An 18479-nucleotide genomic window follows, 5' to 3' on the forward strand; every position below is an offset into this window, starting at 1 on the left:
GCGTTGCGTCTCCGTCACCGTCAGGGAATGTTCCCTTTTTAAATCAATGAAGGGTGGCTCCACTGCCTGCGTTGCGCTGCGATCGGTGACTGCTTTAAAATTGCCCCGGTTCGTTTTTTGACGCACGCACGCGCCCAGTGGAGCCCCGCCGTTAGGCTGCACAATATATCGTTATCAGATCGTTATCGAGGAAATGACAGGTGGTCTAAGAGTCATGTTATGCCCAAAACACACCCATGACTAATTGAGAGTCTAATAAAACCCTTTTGTGCCGTGTGCCTCACTTTGCGCTCAGGTAAAGTGCCATTTAACTATACCGAATTGTGCCAAATATAAGTCGACTCTGATTATAAGTCGACCTCCATTTTTCATGACTCATTTGAGGAAAAAGAACATTGAAGACCAAATAGTCTAGTCCCCGATTATAATACGACCATGTTTTTTTAGGATATTTCCTTTGGAAAAAAACGTAGTCTCATATTCAGCACAATAGGGTAAGACGGTTTAAGTTGGACCCTGTGATCTATCGACCTTATGCACACGGCTGCCATCTTGCCAGCAAGGTGCTAATTAGGTGCAACTTCCCATTGACAGCCCATTCATCCAAACAGAAAATTCTAATTGAATCAAACAACGAGCTGCAACAACTCACCAACATTGCAGCTGTACGAAAAGCTTGAATTATCCTCTTTCAGTCTGCAATGGGTTTGTTTCATAGAAAACCACCATAGTCATGTTATGAGCTACTTCCTCTCAAGAAATACCTTGCGTATGCGTCAGAGTCAGAGTTTGGAAGCGCTCGTTATCAGTAAAGCAACCTCCTACTGCCTCCTGCATTATGTGCTAATTCAAAACAGGTGGTACGCATGGGAATGTGTACCACATTGGGAATACAATGAGCACTTCCAAACTCCAACACTTTGATAAAAAAATCACCTGCAAGGAATTTCTTGACAGAAAGTAGCTCTGACGTTGATGCATAACATAAGGTCAATAGGCCCTGCACCACAGATGATCTAAATGCGACCATAGGGGTTTGAATCCTCTGTGGTGCCTCCAACTCAGCTTGGTGTCTGCTATGTACGAGCAAGTATAAGGGAAGCCGCGTGAGGAGGGAATTCTTTGTCTCTGTACCAGCGACTCCAATGCGGGCTGTGGTCGGCAGTGGCACCTGTCAAGGTTTCAAGGCTGTACTTTATTGTTACATCTTGTGTACAGGTATATAAGAGTAAAACTTTTTTTTGTTTGGCTTGTTTGGCCTTCAGACAATGCAGCATAGATAACAACAACAGCAACAACAGCAAAAAAGATGTGCACAAAAAGAGCAAACAAAGAAAAGTAGTAGTAGAGTTAGGTGGACTTTGTGTGAACTGTTCAAAGAAGGCTATGTTCCATATACAGTACAGATGTAGGAAGGTGCCGTTCATGAATAATAGTGCAAGAAGAGGACAGAGGTCTGAGGTAATGAGGGTGGGCGGGCAGGTGTTGAGTGGTGAGGAGTAGGGTGTTGTTTATCCACATTCACTACATTCACTGGCAGGTGAGTCAGTAGGGTACAATTGCACAGTCAATAACACACGATGGGCCTCATTCACGATGCAATACGAGTGTTTCGGCGTGCATGCATAGTTCAGAATTGTTAAATAGCTACAGTGATTTGTTTGTTAGCTACATGAAAACTCTGCTGTTGGGCACTCGTACAGTATGTGGGATATGTGGGAAGATGTATTCATTCTTTTTCATTAAAACAATCCATTACATTCTGCCTGCAGGGCATCGGGGAGATAAGGTCTGATGGAGACAGTCATCTGTGGGTGTAGACACAGAGATAATCCTCACTATTAAATGTGTCAACAAGTGGCAGCTTTTGGCACAAACATCCTTGCATACTTAGCCAAAACACTAGTGTGTGTCACCTCAAGGGACCCACGAAGAGATTAATTGTTTAATATATGCCAAGGTCTATTCAAGCAGCAGCTACTACGAAATACAGAACGTTTGCAAGCAGAGGCATCTTTGAAGATATCACAACTTTATCTCGCACCTGCTGTTTTTCAAATCATGCATACGCAATACAAGACGTCAGCCTACGTGCACGCGCGCACACACACACACACACACACACACACACACACACACACACACACACACACACACACACACACACACACACACACACACACACACACTCACACCCCCCCCCCCCCTCAGGCCTTCTAAATCTCGCCGTTAGCAACATGTAAACAGCCTGAGGAGCTGGAACAGCCTTTTAGCGACTCATGCATTATGGAGAGTGAACACAGTCCCTTTTAAACCATTAAAGCCAATTCTATACAAATGCTAAATGAGTTCGTTCTCACACCTTCGAGATTTTTCAAAAATGTTCAGAAATAGCAGATGATGTGCAAGCTTGCTCATGCTGTGAGTTTACATCAATAGCGAAGCGCAAATAAATCTAAAATGGTGCAGATGCTTCCCCGGGTTGAATGGGTTAAACAGTGTGAAAGCTGAAATCTATAGTGTTCACTCCTCTCTGATCTTGGCTATACTTAAAGAATGTGTACTCTGTGTGTAGTCTGTATTGTAATCATCTGGCAATATACTGCAGGACAGCTACAATGTACCATGATATCATACAAGTACTGCATCCATTTTATTTTTTTATTTAACCTTTACTTTTCAGTGTTCCAAAGGATCTAATGTAGTTATAAAAAGCTAATGATGTTTTAAAAGATCACACTCGTGTGAAGTGAGGGGCGCTCTTATCATCATTTTGATGTATTACCATGTTTCTGTTCTTGCTTACTATAAATCACTCTGGATTAAGAGCATCTGCTAAATGCCTAAATTGTAAATTGCATCATACACCACATTCCGTGCTACAAACACGGCTCATACAGACAAACACGCAAAGCTGTGCATAGTGAGTTTTACGCCACTATAGGAAACAAAGCAACAGGTAACATGTGAGTGTTTCGTGCGTGCATGTGGTCTTCTGTAGATTCCAGAGAGTTGGAAGTTGAGTGGAAAAGATTAGAGTGTTGAAATGTTCCAAATAGCTCATGTCCTACATAGTCGAGCCACTCTGGGGAATTGAGGTCAAGAATTCAGACAGTGAATGATTGTGAGCCATAATGTGGTCAAGTATCAGCTCTTCCATGGCGAGGCCAGAGACTTGTGTAGTACCTGTGGAGTACTGTTTCATTTTGATGGCTCCCTACGCAGCACAGGCTATGTAGAGAGGCCATCCATAATGTACCGCTACATGGCGTTAAGCCGCTGAGACCGGAGGACTCCATTCTATACCAATGTCTTCCAAATCCTAACAGTTGTCTGGAAAACTTGTGTTGCTGTATCAGTGGTCCTCAAACGTTTTCATGTCAAGGACCCCCAATGTATATGACTGCTGTCGGCCCCCCATTTCAAAAATATTTTGTTCCAGGGAATCCCAGGGGCAAAGATTTGAGTTAAAAATGTTTCTTAATTCTTTTTCAAAAATAGCAGATCTACAAGCTCATAACACGGCATAAAGTGACGTATATAAAGCTTGTATATCTGCTATTTTTGAATAGCCAAAATATAAAATAATAATTAAAACGTTTCAATCTAAAATGACAGAATTAAGCTTTCCCGGTTTTAATGGGTTAAAGCGGCCGTTTCATTCCTGACCTTTTAACATATGAAAATGCCATTCGGGTAAGCACTCCCATGCGGATAGTGAATCATCTGGCCGTATTTCACAGTCGCACGCACCATCTTTTTTTGTGTGTGGCGGCTGTGTCTGCGTTGTTTTGTATTTGCGACGCACAATGGCTTGGCAGGAGACTGGTATTTCCATCTGAGGTTCTCATGGTGTCGGCCACTAAATCAAGCTGACGGTTTTCAAATGACACATTATCATAGTCATAGACATACATTTGCATACCTTTCTCTATGCATATCATTCCCCCTAAACAGACATAGACACACTGAGCAGTATAGCTCCACCATATGCCATAAATCAGTGGTTCTCAGACTTATTCATTCCAAGGAAGGACCCCAAGAGTGATATGCATGAGCGTCCATTTGGTTCCATGTGTACACTCTCAAGAGTTGCAGACCTGTAACTCCTCAAGGACTGGGGTCCCCGGAGAGGCACTTTCCCCCCCGGAGTGAGAAGCACTTTCATAAATCACTCGGGGGTCGAAATATATGGAACATATGGTGTGTGTGTGTGTGTGTGTGTGTGTGTGTGTGTGTGTGTGTGTGTGTGTGTGTGTGTGTGTGAATTCTGCAGAGTTAACAATGCGTAAGCGTAACCATAAGTCACGGTGTGGAGACTCGTACGGAACCTAATACTGGTTTAATCAGGCTTCATCCTAGACACTCGGACAGGGTCTATTAAAGCTAATAATTAACTCCAATGCTTGGGCATAATATCTACAACGTGCTACATCCGTGTGGAGAAGATAGATTGGGCCAGCCAGCCATGCGCCGGCCACTATAGATCTTCATTACCATGACTCTCTATTCATTCCCAGGTGAGCATCTCTGCCCTCATCCACGGTCCGCAAGAGAATGGAAATGAACGCATGAATAGCTGTGATTTGAATATGAGCACCCCCCCCCCCTTAAGTTAACTTGTCAGAGAAGTAGCGGGGGTGGGACAGTGGTGGAAGAAATACCAGATTTTTTAACTCAAATAAAAAGAGCAATATCACAATTAATGTTGCATGAGAAAAAAGTACAAAAGTACTGGCATCAAAAAGTAAAAGTGCCCATTTTCTTGTAGAAATTGCCGTAGTATAAAATAGGGCTTTAGTGATTGATGTACTGTATGTTTCTGTAATAATAATCTAAATCTGAAATGTTACACTCAAGTAAGGTTAAAAGTACTTCGATTGCACCAATGGAATGACATCAGGACTAGTGGCGGTGGGTACATGAAAATGTGTCGCAGTGGAAAAGGTGGTGGTGGTGGTGGTGGTGGGGGTGGTTATGACAGACAGTACATTCAATCAGGAGAGAAAGACGAGAAGAAGGGCAGATTGGAGATGCGGGGAGGGGAGGATTGACAGGAACGAGGACACGGGAGGACAGGACGGACGGAGAGGCACGCAGAGAGAGGAGAACTGAGAGCTACGTGTGCCAAGATAAGACCTGAACAGAAGCCGATAGGATACAGTGTGGTTCTCAAAGTGGGGTCCGGGGACACCCAGGAGGCCCTCGAGGGGGTTCCAGGGGGGACAATCTCTTCACAAGCATCACAAGCAGTTCGTGTTTCGAACTTTCGAACTTTGAAACATTTTAACACAAATCTTGTTACATATGTTTTTGCCAAACGCATTCAATTTGGGGATCCTTGACATGAAAATGTTTGAGAACCATTGTGATAGGACATAGAGAGATGACACACATACCAACACAACGAGAATGGTCGCGAGTACACTGCAGTAACATACGTCCTCATTGTTAATTCAACTCTGGGAGGGATAAAGTGGATCTGATATCTTGACTGTGTTTCTCTGTGTATGCAAGAGAGAAGAGAGAGGATGCGCTACATCAGTGAGAGAGGGACGTGTGGCCTAAACCCCGGAGACAGCCAACATTAGCATCCATGTCACAAAACAACGGGAGGGCCACATCCTGTATGCGCACGCGTGCACACACACGCACGCACACACACACACACACACACACACACACACACACACACACACACACACACACACACACACACACACACACACACACACACACACACACACACACACACACACACACACACACACACACACACACACACACACACACACACACACACACACTTCTTCAGTCAGCAGCTGAGATCTGCTGACCCAACAGCACAGAGGCACCAGGGCATGGGCCAAACACAGCATTGAGATAAGCATCAAAGCTAACATACTATGCACACACAGACAGGGAGGCAGGGGCACACGCACATGCACACGCACACACACAGAAATGCAGGGGATGTGTAGCGAAAGTATCAGAAGGGCGGTAAAGACGAAGCTAGAAATAGCAAATGGGCCGGGTGGAAAATTAAATCAGAGTTGGTGAAAAAGCTATTAAAGGCTCCATGTGAGTTGGCCCTCATCACTAGCTAGTGGGGGGAAGGGAGGTATAGGGATGGGTGGATGGGAGGACTCAGGGAAAGGTTGTTCAGGTGGGATATGAAGTGGTGCTTTTAAGGGCCGGGCTGAAAATGAGAGATAGGAATACTTTTGCTTCACTTTTCCCCATTAAGCCATGGGTCATATAATCCAAAAGGCACAGTTAACCGAGATCTTTATGGCGTCCCTCCCTCTCTGCAACGATACTATGAATGGAATGGTCCAGTGGCTCTGCAGGGTATGGCATCAACTTGAGACAAATTGTTATTAATTACTCCTAAAATAGCCTGCACCAAGAAAAAGACAAAATCGTGTCTGTCAAATTTGACGTCTAACTTGACTGATTGTTTAGTAGAGTGGTTCTCAAACCTTTTCATGTGAATGACCCCATGTAATGTATTTGTATTTGGCTGAGGGCCCCAATCTGAAAAAAGATTTTTACCAGAGAAATAATAAAATATTTTACATTTTGTAAAAAAGAAAGAAAGAAAGAAAGAAAGAAAGAAAGAAAGAAAGAAAGGTGCCAGCCAGGTTAGGGTTAACTACTGGTTTGTAATTTTCTTTTTTTTGCTGCGGACCAGGTTAGATTTAACCACTGCAGCACTGGTTTAGTATACATTACACAATCACATAAAGGAGCATCTGTCTTTTCACTGTGTAAGACATGGATGTTCTAACCCGATGATAGACAGCTGCATGTCTGCCCCGAGACAGACACGAATCAATCACATCCTCCAGGACTCCGCCATGCCTTGTTTACAGGAAGTAGATTCTCCACACAGGCTGCAGAGTGGAATGACACTACAGTGGCTCTTTGTTTCCACGAGTTCATCCATCAAATGTGTCTTTTCAAACAGGAACAGGGACCTCGCCATAGGCCAACGGGCCACACATGGTTTTGATTGGCCTTCAATTTCAAATCCGAGGTCAGGGGGCTAGACGGCCGTCACTCCCCTCACCTGCTGCCCACCCTCGTTCGACATCTCCCCCCCCCCTCTCTTCCCCCCCTGCGGCGCTTTACTTGTGTCACAGGTTTGTGTACACACGTGTTTCTGTGTAGACCCGAGTGGAGGCCCCCTCCCGCGGAGCGTTTCCTGTGTCGCCGGGCCGCGACCCCCCTCTGACCACGCGGCCCTGCCTCCCCAAGGTGCTGCTGATGAAAGGACTTCAGGAGGAGACCTTCACAGCAGGCCCCATTCATCTGGGCCAAGATCTCTTTTGAATTTCAAGGGTTTGATAATATCTCTTATCCTTGAGACCCACATCTATACACTGTAAAACCCTTAGTTATTTTAACTCTGAGAGTGAAATGAATTGAACCTCAGGCTCAGTTTGTTCACTCAGAGTTACAGACTTTTAATTTTTTTTGTACACCTTGGGATCCTAGGACCCTTCGTTAAGAACCGATGGACTCACTCCGGGAGCCCGTGCTGCCAAAAATGATTAAGCAAGGAAGGAAATATGGGGAGGAAAAAGAGAGAGGCAAAAAAAGAAGAAAGAGAAGAAAAATACTCTTCTCAAGAGGTGGTGCTGACCCTTCCTGTGGCCACCAGCCTATTATTCATAACAGCCCCATATTGGGGAGAAAGGAAAGGGTTGGCCTGATCCTCATTAAGAAGCAAGGAGAACATCAAAGACCAGCCGCAATCCTCTATCAGTCAGAGGCACCCTCAATCCCCATCATATTAAAAGTAGAGAGGGCAGTTCAGTGTCAAGTTCTGACTGTGGCATGCTCAGGGGCTTGAGTTGGGGGGGGGAGGGGGGGTGGTATATAAGGTCCTGAAGGTCAGTGGAAAGTTTGAGTAAAGCTCTCCTTCACCTCAGCAGTAGGCCACCGCTGAATAAGCTTACTGGTGCAGAAGGGAGAAAAATGGCACGGGGTGGGGTGGGGTGGGCGGGGTGAGAATGATAACTAACAGCTGTGGGCGGAGGTTGAGGAGATGATCCATTTCACCAACCTCACAGCATTCAGGAGAGAGAGCATCACACGCATAAAGGGAATCTGTTGCCCCCCGTAGGGAAAAGCCCCATGAGCCTGAAGAAGGAGCTGGTGACGAGGAGGTGGGGGGGGAACACAGGAAACAGTGGCGGGGAAGGATGGGGATCGTAAACCGCATAGAACAGTTGGAGAATGTGCTGCCGAGGTGCTTTTCTCCAAAAGGAACCATAAGGAACACGTCAAGTATATATATATATATACACAAAGGCAATATTCTGCATGTCTCTAGAGAGCAAAGGAGTGAAAGAGACAGAAAAGTTTTAAGTGTTAAGTGGGAGAAGATAATGCCTGCTCTGCAAGAGTTTAAAAACGGAAGATGAACGCTCAACGCTCAAGGGGATCTCCACCACGGCGGTGGTCTGGCCCTGTATACAGCTGGGCAGACTCAGGACACAATAACACAGGGGAGATGATGGGAGGAGTTAATTCCATAGACACAGCATGGTCTAAAATAACAGACACTGTTTAATTCCTGACTCATTGTGGTAGCGCTGAGACCTGACCCCAAAAAGGGAGCGTGTCAGCGTGGAAGACGAATAGGCATGCACATGGGCACAACACAAACAAACAAACATGAGAACAAACTCTCTTTCACTCTCTCTGCCTCTCTCTCTCTCACAAATACATCTGTTTAGCATTGCATCAGTCAGTTTGCAAGTATTTGCTCTGTGGTTGCGAACCACACGGCTCTTAATAATACGCTGTCTTCCCACTGATGTGTGGGTGTGAATAAGCTGACGACGTGATTGTGAACTTAAGGAGGCCAAAACAGGACATAACTCAGGGCATTGTGCTTAGTCAAAACAAAACATTCAAATTGCCAACTAATTGTTTCATTCATTGCGAACAGGCGCTTGTTGGTGACACAGGCGGCATAAATCTAAAACGAGGAGGATCATCAAACGCATTTTAACCAAAGCCATCATCTTTATAGACCACTGACATCTTCAGAGTGTGGGAGTAAGTTGCTGTTTAATTGTCTGTGCATTACAGAGACGGATTAAAAAAGAGACAGAATCTGTGCATGACAGAGAGACAGAAACATACAGAGAGAGCCAGGATGTATGTGTTGTGTTGCCACTCATGACCTGTTTGCCACAGACTCTGTAGTGCATCAGTGTGTGTGTGTGTGTGTGTGTGTGTGTGTGTGTGTGTGTGTGTGTGTGTGTGTGTGTGTGTGTGTGTGTGTGTGTGTGTGTGTGTGTGTGTGTGTGTGTGTGTGTGCGCGTGCGTGCGTGTGTGCGTGAGAGAGAGAGAGAGAGAGAGAGACAGAGAGAGAGAGAGAGAGAGAGAGAGAGAGAGAGAGTCTATCTATGCAATCTTCTTCTAAAGAGAATTAATGTAGTGAAACATTTTGCAGAATAACAGAGAATGAGAAATGTGAGAGCAGGTTGGAGTTACAAAAATAAAAGTGTGTGCCTTATTCACAGTTTACCCAGTCCAGCCCATCATGACCACAAATTGATTTGACATCCTTGGCATAGATCATATTTAGCTAGTATCTTTACAGACTTCATCACATTGATCCGATGATGTCCAATATTTTCTATAGAAGGTCTTTAAGCTTCTTATTCGGTCGATAAGGTAAGCATCCTTCCCACATCATAGGGAATATGACTGCATCTAGACAGATGCTGGAGGTGGCTTGATATATTAGAAGTGACTCATCATTTTTTTAAAGAGCCTGTTTTGAGATGATGTGCCTGGTTTGGATCATAAGCACAACAGCCACTTGCTGATGCCAGCTGGCTTCTTGGCACGCTGGCATATTATAGACTTTCCAGTAGTCCACTGGATTAATATAACAACTGAAAGCTGGCACGAAGAGCCACAGGGAGGCCAAATAAGTGGGTTTGTTGAGCACACAACAGGAATTCCCATAGACCAGTGGTTCCCAAACATTTTAGCTCAAGACCCAAAAGAGAAATTAGACAGAATAAACTACACAAAATGAATAAGAACGTCTATTGCCGTTTCTGTACTGTAACTCCTGTTATGACCCCGCCCAAAGAGTGCTATCCTCTCTACTACACCCACTTGTATCCCTGACTCTAAACCTCCTATTTATCACAGTGACACCAGTGGCTTGTGGTTATTGACTGGGAGTGCATGCCTATCCCATCCACAAGCTCAGTCATCAAATTAGATACTGTGGCAAAATGTCTGGAATGTTAAATGAGTAGTGTCATGTATCTTGTGTGTTAGCAGAGTGAAGGAAAATCAATTCAAGTTAATGCCTGGATAATGTGCAGTTACGAGGGCAAATGGGCAATTGTCTAACAAAGGGTGTTTAATTATTCACAGACTGTGTATAACACAGCAAACACAGCACCGCTTTGCTGTTAGAACTTATATTGTCATGGCTTCTTTGCCATGATAATATAAATAAAACACCAGCACCGGTGAGACTGAGAGGACGGACGGACGGACGCGGACACGGACACGGACATGCACACACACACACACACACACACACACACACACACACACACACACACACACACACACACACACACACACACACAGAGATATGGATGCCTGTGTGTTTTCAAGTGTGTTTGTCAAGCAATTAAACTGGGCTGTGATCCAAATCCTTTGTTGGGTTTGTATTCCGAATTAATTTCATGTTAAACTGTGCAAATAAAACTCTCGATGTTGTTCATTTAAAGTTCAAAGATAAGCATTGAGCATAACTAAGCTGTGTGGTCACATGCCCCCAAATACACACGTACACACGCACGCACACGCACGTATTAGGACATTTATACAGATCATAACTATAAAGCCATTCTCTCAATTTTACTTGTTCTTCTACTCCACTGCATCTCAGAGGCAAAGTATGTATTGGTACTTTTACTCAAGTACAACATGTTAGTGAGTACACTGACTGCATCCCTACAGAGCAGACATATGGCCAGATTGTCTTTCTAGAGCAGTGGTTTTCGACCCTTTTCATATCAAGGACCATTATTGTCTCCACCAGGCCGAAGGCATGGGGAGAGAGTATGTTTTGCACTGTGTGTGTGTGTGTCCGTCCTTCCGTCCGTCCGTTACCAGCTAATCTCCGCCACCGTTGGCCCGATCCATGCCAAACTTTGCACACACACTCCCTGGATGCGAACGACGAACCTCTGCATTGCCTTCCAAAGTTTTCAGGAGTGGCCCGTTTCGTTCAAAATGCTGCACATGTCTTGCTCATCCAGAATTCTATCCTCAGAGATGCTATGAGTGATCTGGCTCTGCATTTCCTCAACAAAATGAAGAAAATTGTTGCAAAAACAACAACAAACTAAAACACTCCTAAACATTTTGCCAAACATCTCACACAGTCCTATCCTCCTGGTGGAGACCTGTGCCCAGAAGGGCACTTTTTCTAGTTTATTCTGCATTTGAGCCACGGACCACCATTTGTTGCTGACATTTATCCTCTCAGATCCAAAACTTTGAATATTTTCTTTGTTTTTGTGTCCACAATTACATGCTGTATGGATGTGGTGATCAAAATAACAACTCTTCTACATTCTCTAATTGTATCGACTTCTTGTAAATTAAGCAAAGCAGATGTTTAACAATAATTTATCTCTTGAGAGCATAAAATTAAACCATATGGACCACTACGGGTCCAATTTGTTTAATTTTACGCCTTCAAGAGTTAAAGATCTATAAAGATCTCCATTTAGTTAACAACTCTCCATCATTTAGCTGGAGACCACCTGGAACCCCCCCAAGGACCACTGGTGGTCCCCGGACCACTGGTTGAGAACCACTGGCCTATAGAAAATCATGGATATTTGTACAGCTCAGGGCAGAGGAATGACAAACTGTCTTGATAACTCTTCATTCAGTATAGCCTACATTCCCATGTGTATTATTTTAATCACTCCTCAGCTCCCTCCAGACTGCATACGATGACTATAAACATGATAAAGATGTTTGTTTACTCCTAAGCCGAGTCCACGGGCAAGAAACGGGCAATATAAGAGAGTGATAGGACTAATGGTGTCTGTGGGTAGCAAGCCAAATAAGCATTGTCAGACTAGCTAGTGTTGAGAGGTTGATGTGTCATACGTAGATCTGTTGCTGTCGGAACAGGTGAACTTCATTATCTCATCGTTCTCAGTAACTCTACCACACGCTGTGATTACGTGGTCGGGGGGCTGTGGACTTCACGCACTCGCTAACTTCAAAAGCAGACCTGAGAAAATGCTACGGATACTTTTCTCACAAGAATCTTGTGAAGATGAAACCTCACAACCGGGAGTCAATTAGAAAAGTGAAGAAAAGAATGAACGCAACATCTGGTTGCTTTCCACATTCCACTGTTATCCCATCACACATCACAGCAGAGAGGCTGGATAATCAATCAAGTACGGTCCAAACCCTTCACCCAGAGAGGAGTGGAATTACAGCCAGAACTATCCCGGGTCAAATATATACAGTACTGTATGATTTACCCTTGCTGCTATACACTCCTATCTCATTTTCATAATCAAATATCATCCTGAGTATTTCTCTGGCGGTGGTGACCTTACTGTGTGCTCTCACCTATCTAATGAATACTTGAAGACTGGATTAAAATGCCAACAGTCAAGATTTTCACCAAAATAGGCTCTTAGCAATTAGCATATTTCAATTTGTCAGACAGGCAACAGCAGACTTGTAATTCCTAATGAGCTAGCACAAAATTAAAGGACAAATGTGAGGGAGATATTAATACATTTACAACAAGCGCCTTGTTGTAATGTAATGCAGTTAGTTGGAGACTTTCTGGACATACCTGGTACAGTAATGAGCGTCACGTCAAACACAAGAGGAATGGCAAAGAGGAGGTTTATGGATAGATGCGATGAGAGAGGACATGCAGGTGGCTGGAGTGACCGAGGAGGGCGTAGAGAAGAAGATGGAAACAGCTGCTGTGGTGACCCCCGTGGGAATTAGCCCAAAGGAGAAGGAGAAGGAGAAGGAGAAGAAAAAAGGAAGCTTTTTGCAATGACAAGTCAGCACGGACAACATTGGTAACATCTATCACAGTTTTCTAAGGCCAATCTGCATAAGAAAAGGTTATAGGATACAGTGGACAAACTGGACATTTGTGCTTTAAAATAGTCTACATGTTGCAACTATTTAAAAACATACTTTTATCAGACTAATGTCCCCAATTCACCATTTGTGAGCCTTCTGATTGGTCCCTGACTGACTAACCAGCAGGCCCTTTCTGCCTTGTTCCACCTTGTTTATGTTGAATTAGCTAAAACATCAATTTGGAAAAAGCGAAAAACAATGTTATGCCCAGTCACCATGCTGCACCTGTGATGTTCCTTTTTTACTTACACCAAGTTTAAAATAATAATTGAATGCACAGAATATCAATACCAATACGTTATTTCAATGGTAGTGGATGGAGAGAAAGGATTTTTGTCCAACCACGAAACAGCAACCAATGGGTGCGATGAGGGGCACAACCACGGGTGGGACTTGACAAAGGGTGAATTACAGGTGACAAAACACCAGCATATATCACTCCTGGGCAGAAGAGGCCACACCACAGTGTACCCTTAAACCTCACTGCTTCACGCTGTGTATAACTTAAGAGCACTTAAGGGACGGGGCTTTACATCCACTGTGAAAACAGCTGTTTGACATCATCTCTGGAGGACAATGGACATTGCCATTTCCAAGTGGGATCAGATTCCTCACAGGGACAGAAAGCTTAACAGAGTATGTCATAGGCTACTGCACGTCTGCACCACCACCGAAAATACAGGAGTGACTGTTATGTTTAGAGATCATTGGTGCTCAACCTTTTCATTTCAAGCATGATCCCCCAAAATAATCATATTTGAACTGGGGACCCCCAAAATAATCATATTTGAACTGGGGACCCTCAGAATAATCATATTTTAATCCCCCCTTCCCCCCTCTGACAAGCTTTCGGAATTGTAGGAGTAGAGGGATTCCATTTAGACAAATATTGTCAAAATAGCCGAACTACAAGCTCGCAACGTGTGTGAGCCTGCCCTGTACATGTATTTCATCATCATTCATCTATTTTCACAATGGTTGCTTCTTTCTTATAATATTATTTGATAATTCGGCCAATGTTTGACCAGTTTTTATAATATAGTTTGTTGATTACTTTTGATGCAGTAATGGTATTTTTATGGTCTTAAAAGTCCTCAAAAGGACCACTTCATCACTTTTCAACCTACCTTCATAGAATTGGTCTCTCCCTCATTAATGTTCACGCTAAAATGCCACAATTCTTTTCTACTCAGTCTGTGTCTCATGGAAGGGCTGTGGGAAATTCAGAAACTCTTAACGATGATGTCACTGGTGGACGGGTTTCTGAACTGCCCACAGCCCTGCTATAAGATACAGAAAAAAATTGGTATTTTATTTTATCATGAACAATGAACATTAGTGAGGACCAATTATAATTATTCCAGATAAGTTGAAAAGTGGTGAGGTGGTCCTTTAAATTGTCACATCTCTGTCATCTGGGGACCCCCCCTGGGGTAATAATGAAGGTGTTACTGCATGAGACATAACCAACTGCTGCTTTCTCAAGCTTGACAGTGCCACAGTTTGTCTGCATTCCTGTGCAACACATTCTGCAACACATTCTGTCATTATAATTCCAACAGTATCTGCCCTTTCCACAGAGCCGTCAACTAGATACTGCTTGTGAGATAGTAGACAGCAATGTTTAATGTTTCTTGTGGACATCCTGAACAAATGAAAGCTGGCAAGCAATAACGGTCACAGTGGTCAAAAAGCAACATGGAAAACACTTGAGCTGAGCATTGAGTCTTGAGTTATGTCACTGTATACAGGTGTATCAGGTACTTCTGCATGGCAAAAAATGTTAAGAGGGTGGGTGAAAACGGTGCTGGCTTATGAAGAGAGTCCTAGTATTTAAGAGTGAAAGAGAGCAGCTGCATACTCATAACGGAAATCAAATTTAGAACATTAAAACCAACATTTCTACAGCATTCCCTCCATCAGTTTTAATGAATTTATATTTTAGCGGCAGGGCTTTGACTAGTGTGTAACTGCTCCGTCATTCTTCCTACAATACGTTTCTTTCAATTTAAGATTATGTTGTTAAGGTTAGGACTTGAGTTTGGGGTTAGGGTTAGATTTAGTTTGGTTAGGGCTAAAGTATGGTATAGTACTATAGTAGTGCTGGTCAAGGTTAGGGTTAGATTAGAGGTTTGAGAATTAATTAAATTGAAAGTCCTCACAAGTACAATAGCATAAGCAGTACAAGAGTATGTCCCCATGTGTGCACACATGCATGTGTGACCCCCCCCCCCCAGAACACAAGGATATGGATTGGCTGAGTCAGAATGCAGTTTACTGCTGAAGAGGCTAGCTGTTCTGTCCTTCCTCCCCAACCAGACCATTGTATATCCTATACACAACCTGAGCCCACCAAACTCTGCTCTACCAGGCCTCCTCACAACCTCAGCACTTTTCAATCTGCTTCCCCCAAAACAAGTTTTGCCCTGTCTCTGATTGTAACGTGCACATGCATAGGCACGTGAAGACACGCAAACACTAATTTCATGCATCACAACTCTCTGCCGATATTTTCATATCTAAAGGTCACACTGAAACCCTTTGAAGCAAAGGGTTTCCCGTTTGATCCCTGACTCCCCCGACATACCATTGGTCCGATATCTCGAACCCTCTCCCTAACCCTAACCTCCCACGGGGCAGCACACCTAAACCTAACCTTAACCCTCTCCCAAACCTTAACGCACCCCTCACCAACCTTAATCCGGTCATTTTAACGCACCCCTCACAACCCTTAATCTGGTCGTTTTAACGCACCCCTCACCAACCTTAATCCAGTCGGACCAAAGCTATGTCTAACCAAAGTATGCCTCCCGACGGGTGCTGTACTTAGTTTAGACAGTTTTTGGTTTAGACTAGTCATTGGTTAGACCGGTCATTAGTCCTACAACTACAACCTATCTCAAACCCTCACCCTAAACCTAACCTCCCACGGGGCAGCAGACCTAAACCTAACCTTAACCCATGTCTAACCAACGACTAGTCTAAACTAAGTATGCACCCCCTCCCGACTCCCCCTGGCTTTGTGCCGAAGTGTCCTTGAACAAGACACTTTGCCCTAAGCTTCCAATGAGCAGGTTTGTGCCTTGCATGGTTGCCTCCATCATCGGTGTGTTTGAATATAGGTGAATATAATGCACATATGGCACTTTGGAGAAAGGTGCTATATAATGTACATTCTAACATACATTTCAGATTTGCACATACACTTATAATAACTAAGCTCACGAAACCCAGCAGGAGTATGTGCGCTCCTAAAGGATTTGCAGTGACTGACAAATCCTGATTGTGTCCGTCTGTCTGCCCTCGCATGGCCTGTCTCAAGCTATCACCATGGAGATGAGCTGAGTTTATCTGCTGTCTCATGCTGAGTCCATGCGCTGCTGCACTACAGCATACCACATGAGCACGTCCACCTGACACTGTCAGACACACGGCTCCCAAGCGAGAAGGAGCGCGTCTTTCCCCCCTGTCGACCGACCGGTGCAATAAATGCACAAAAGCCACATGCAGTCATTCCATGTGCTGCATCCTCTCTAATGGCTATAGTGGTGGCACACAGTCAAATACAGATTTAAAGGGAAACACTCACATGGTGCATTTCAGTTCATTGTTGATGATTATCATAGGGCCTATACTATAGAAGCAACGATGTACGGTATTATATGAAACAATCGACATTGACAGATTCCCCTTTATGTCTTATATTGCATTTATGTTCCTAGTAATCCTACAATTCCCATGATGCATTTCATGGGCATGCACTTTTGTCTGTGGCCTCCTTTACATCAGTCTGTCTGATTCATACTTTCTTAAGTCAATATGTTTCTTAAGTCAATAAGTACAGTGAACAAGGACAATAACACAAGACAGTGGATATGAAGTGAGCAAGTGAACACAACAGAAATACCTTCCATGATACTAACAAAATTTCACATCAACTACAGATTCAATTAAGTGGCTTGTGAGGATAAAGTAGCCGGCTACCACAAAGCCAATTCCAATATAGTAGGGATCGCAGGTGATGGACTCACTGTCACACACAATGATGTACAGCTCAATCATGCAATAAGGACCACAAAGCATAATTGCAAGCAACATCTGTAGCCTACCCAGTGAGCTGGAATGTATGTACTGTATGTCGACAGTGATAGGTTCATTTAAATATTATCAGCTTGTAAGGAAAGTCTAATTGAGTCCAAGGAGGAAAACAGCAACACATTCAGGACAGATTGCTCCTCCATAACCGATGAGGTTTTAATTGAAAGAGGGATATAGTCACTATTAGTCAGACTGGACTGGACAGGACAGGACATTTCGTCATATAGTAGCCTCAAACTAAATCTAGAAGTCATCATTTCAGTCATTCAGTCATCAATTAAAAATAGGCCTTGTTTTATACTTCATAGGCCCATAGTATGACAAAACTTCTGTTTAACAGCACATTTCACTGTCAATTTTATTTTATTTTTTTACAAAGCAGCTTCAGTTTAAATGATTTACACAAAGTGGTGGTAAAAGTCCACCGCTGTATTATTGTGCACTTAAAAAATATATATACCGTAGCCTATCACGTCACGTGTAGCCTATAGTCTAATAGTTACAATCTCATTCAGCAGAAGCCTCAACATACCGGTAGGTCAGTGATATTTAATTCCTTACTTTGTAATCTAGGACTTCCTTTGCGATCACTGGGTGGAAGATCTGCGAACTGCACCCGATGTCCCGACATGGTCGATGTGCCACTCCGGCCAGAACCGAGCCTGCTGTGTAATGCTGCTGCGTGGTAGTTTATAGTTTCAAAGTATCCAGTAACTTCTGGAGATGTGGCGTCGGCTCACCGTCTCCTCGGCTCGTGTGACGCCCGGCGGAAGCGGCGCCTCAAAGCTGCTTTACCGGCGAGGGGATCGTAATGTCATTCACTTTCCCTTGTACCCTCCACTGCTCTGTGCCAGTGTCAGTCAGTCGCAGCTGTCCACTCCAGTGACTCCACACAGCCCCGGTACTGCGGTTGTTTGACGCTCACCTGCTCACTATACGCTTTTTACAATGTATAGCTAGCATGTATTTGTGGCCATTCACGCAGGGTGAGGCACTATGATGTTTTTACCCCTGCATTAAAAAAAAGTTTTTTCGCTGTCCACATGACTGCAGAGTTTAGTTACGTCATCTCAATAGTAACGGTGTTCCAACCGGTTCCGAAGAACGAAACCATAGCATTAGCATTCAGGGGCGGCTCTTTCTTTAGTTTACAAACTTTCAAAAACGTAGTTTAATTAGGCTACAGT

General features: G+C 43.9%; 1 protein-coding gene across 1 annotated transcript in view; it reads right to left on the bottom strand.

The window, feature by feature from the left end:
- kiaa1217 (KIAA1217 ortholog) overlaps positions 1-18063 on the bottom strand; it is a 145872-nt gene extending 127809 nt beyond the window's left edge. Inside the window, exon 1 of the mRNA XM_080793433.1 lies at positions 17854-18063. Coding sequence (XP_080649559.1) covers positions 17854-17923 — 70 coding nt within the window. The 5' untranslated portion in view covers positions 17924-18063. The remainder of the gene's footprint in view (positions 1-17853) is intronic.
- Positions 18064-18479: the final 416 nt, after the last annotated feature.

Source organism: Protomyctophum bolini, assembly GCF_963924005.1.
Source record: "Protomyctophum bolini genome assembly, chromosome: 21".
In the NCBI taxonomy this organism is placed as follows: domain Eukaryota; kingdom Metazoa; phylum Chordata; class Actinopteri; order Myctophiformes; family Myctophidae; genus Protomyctophum; species Protomyctophum bolini.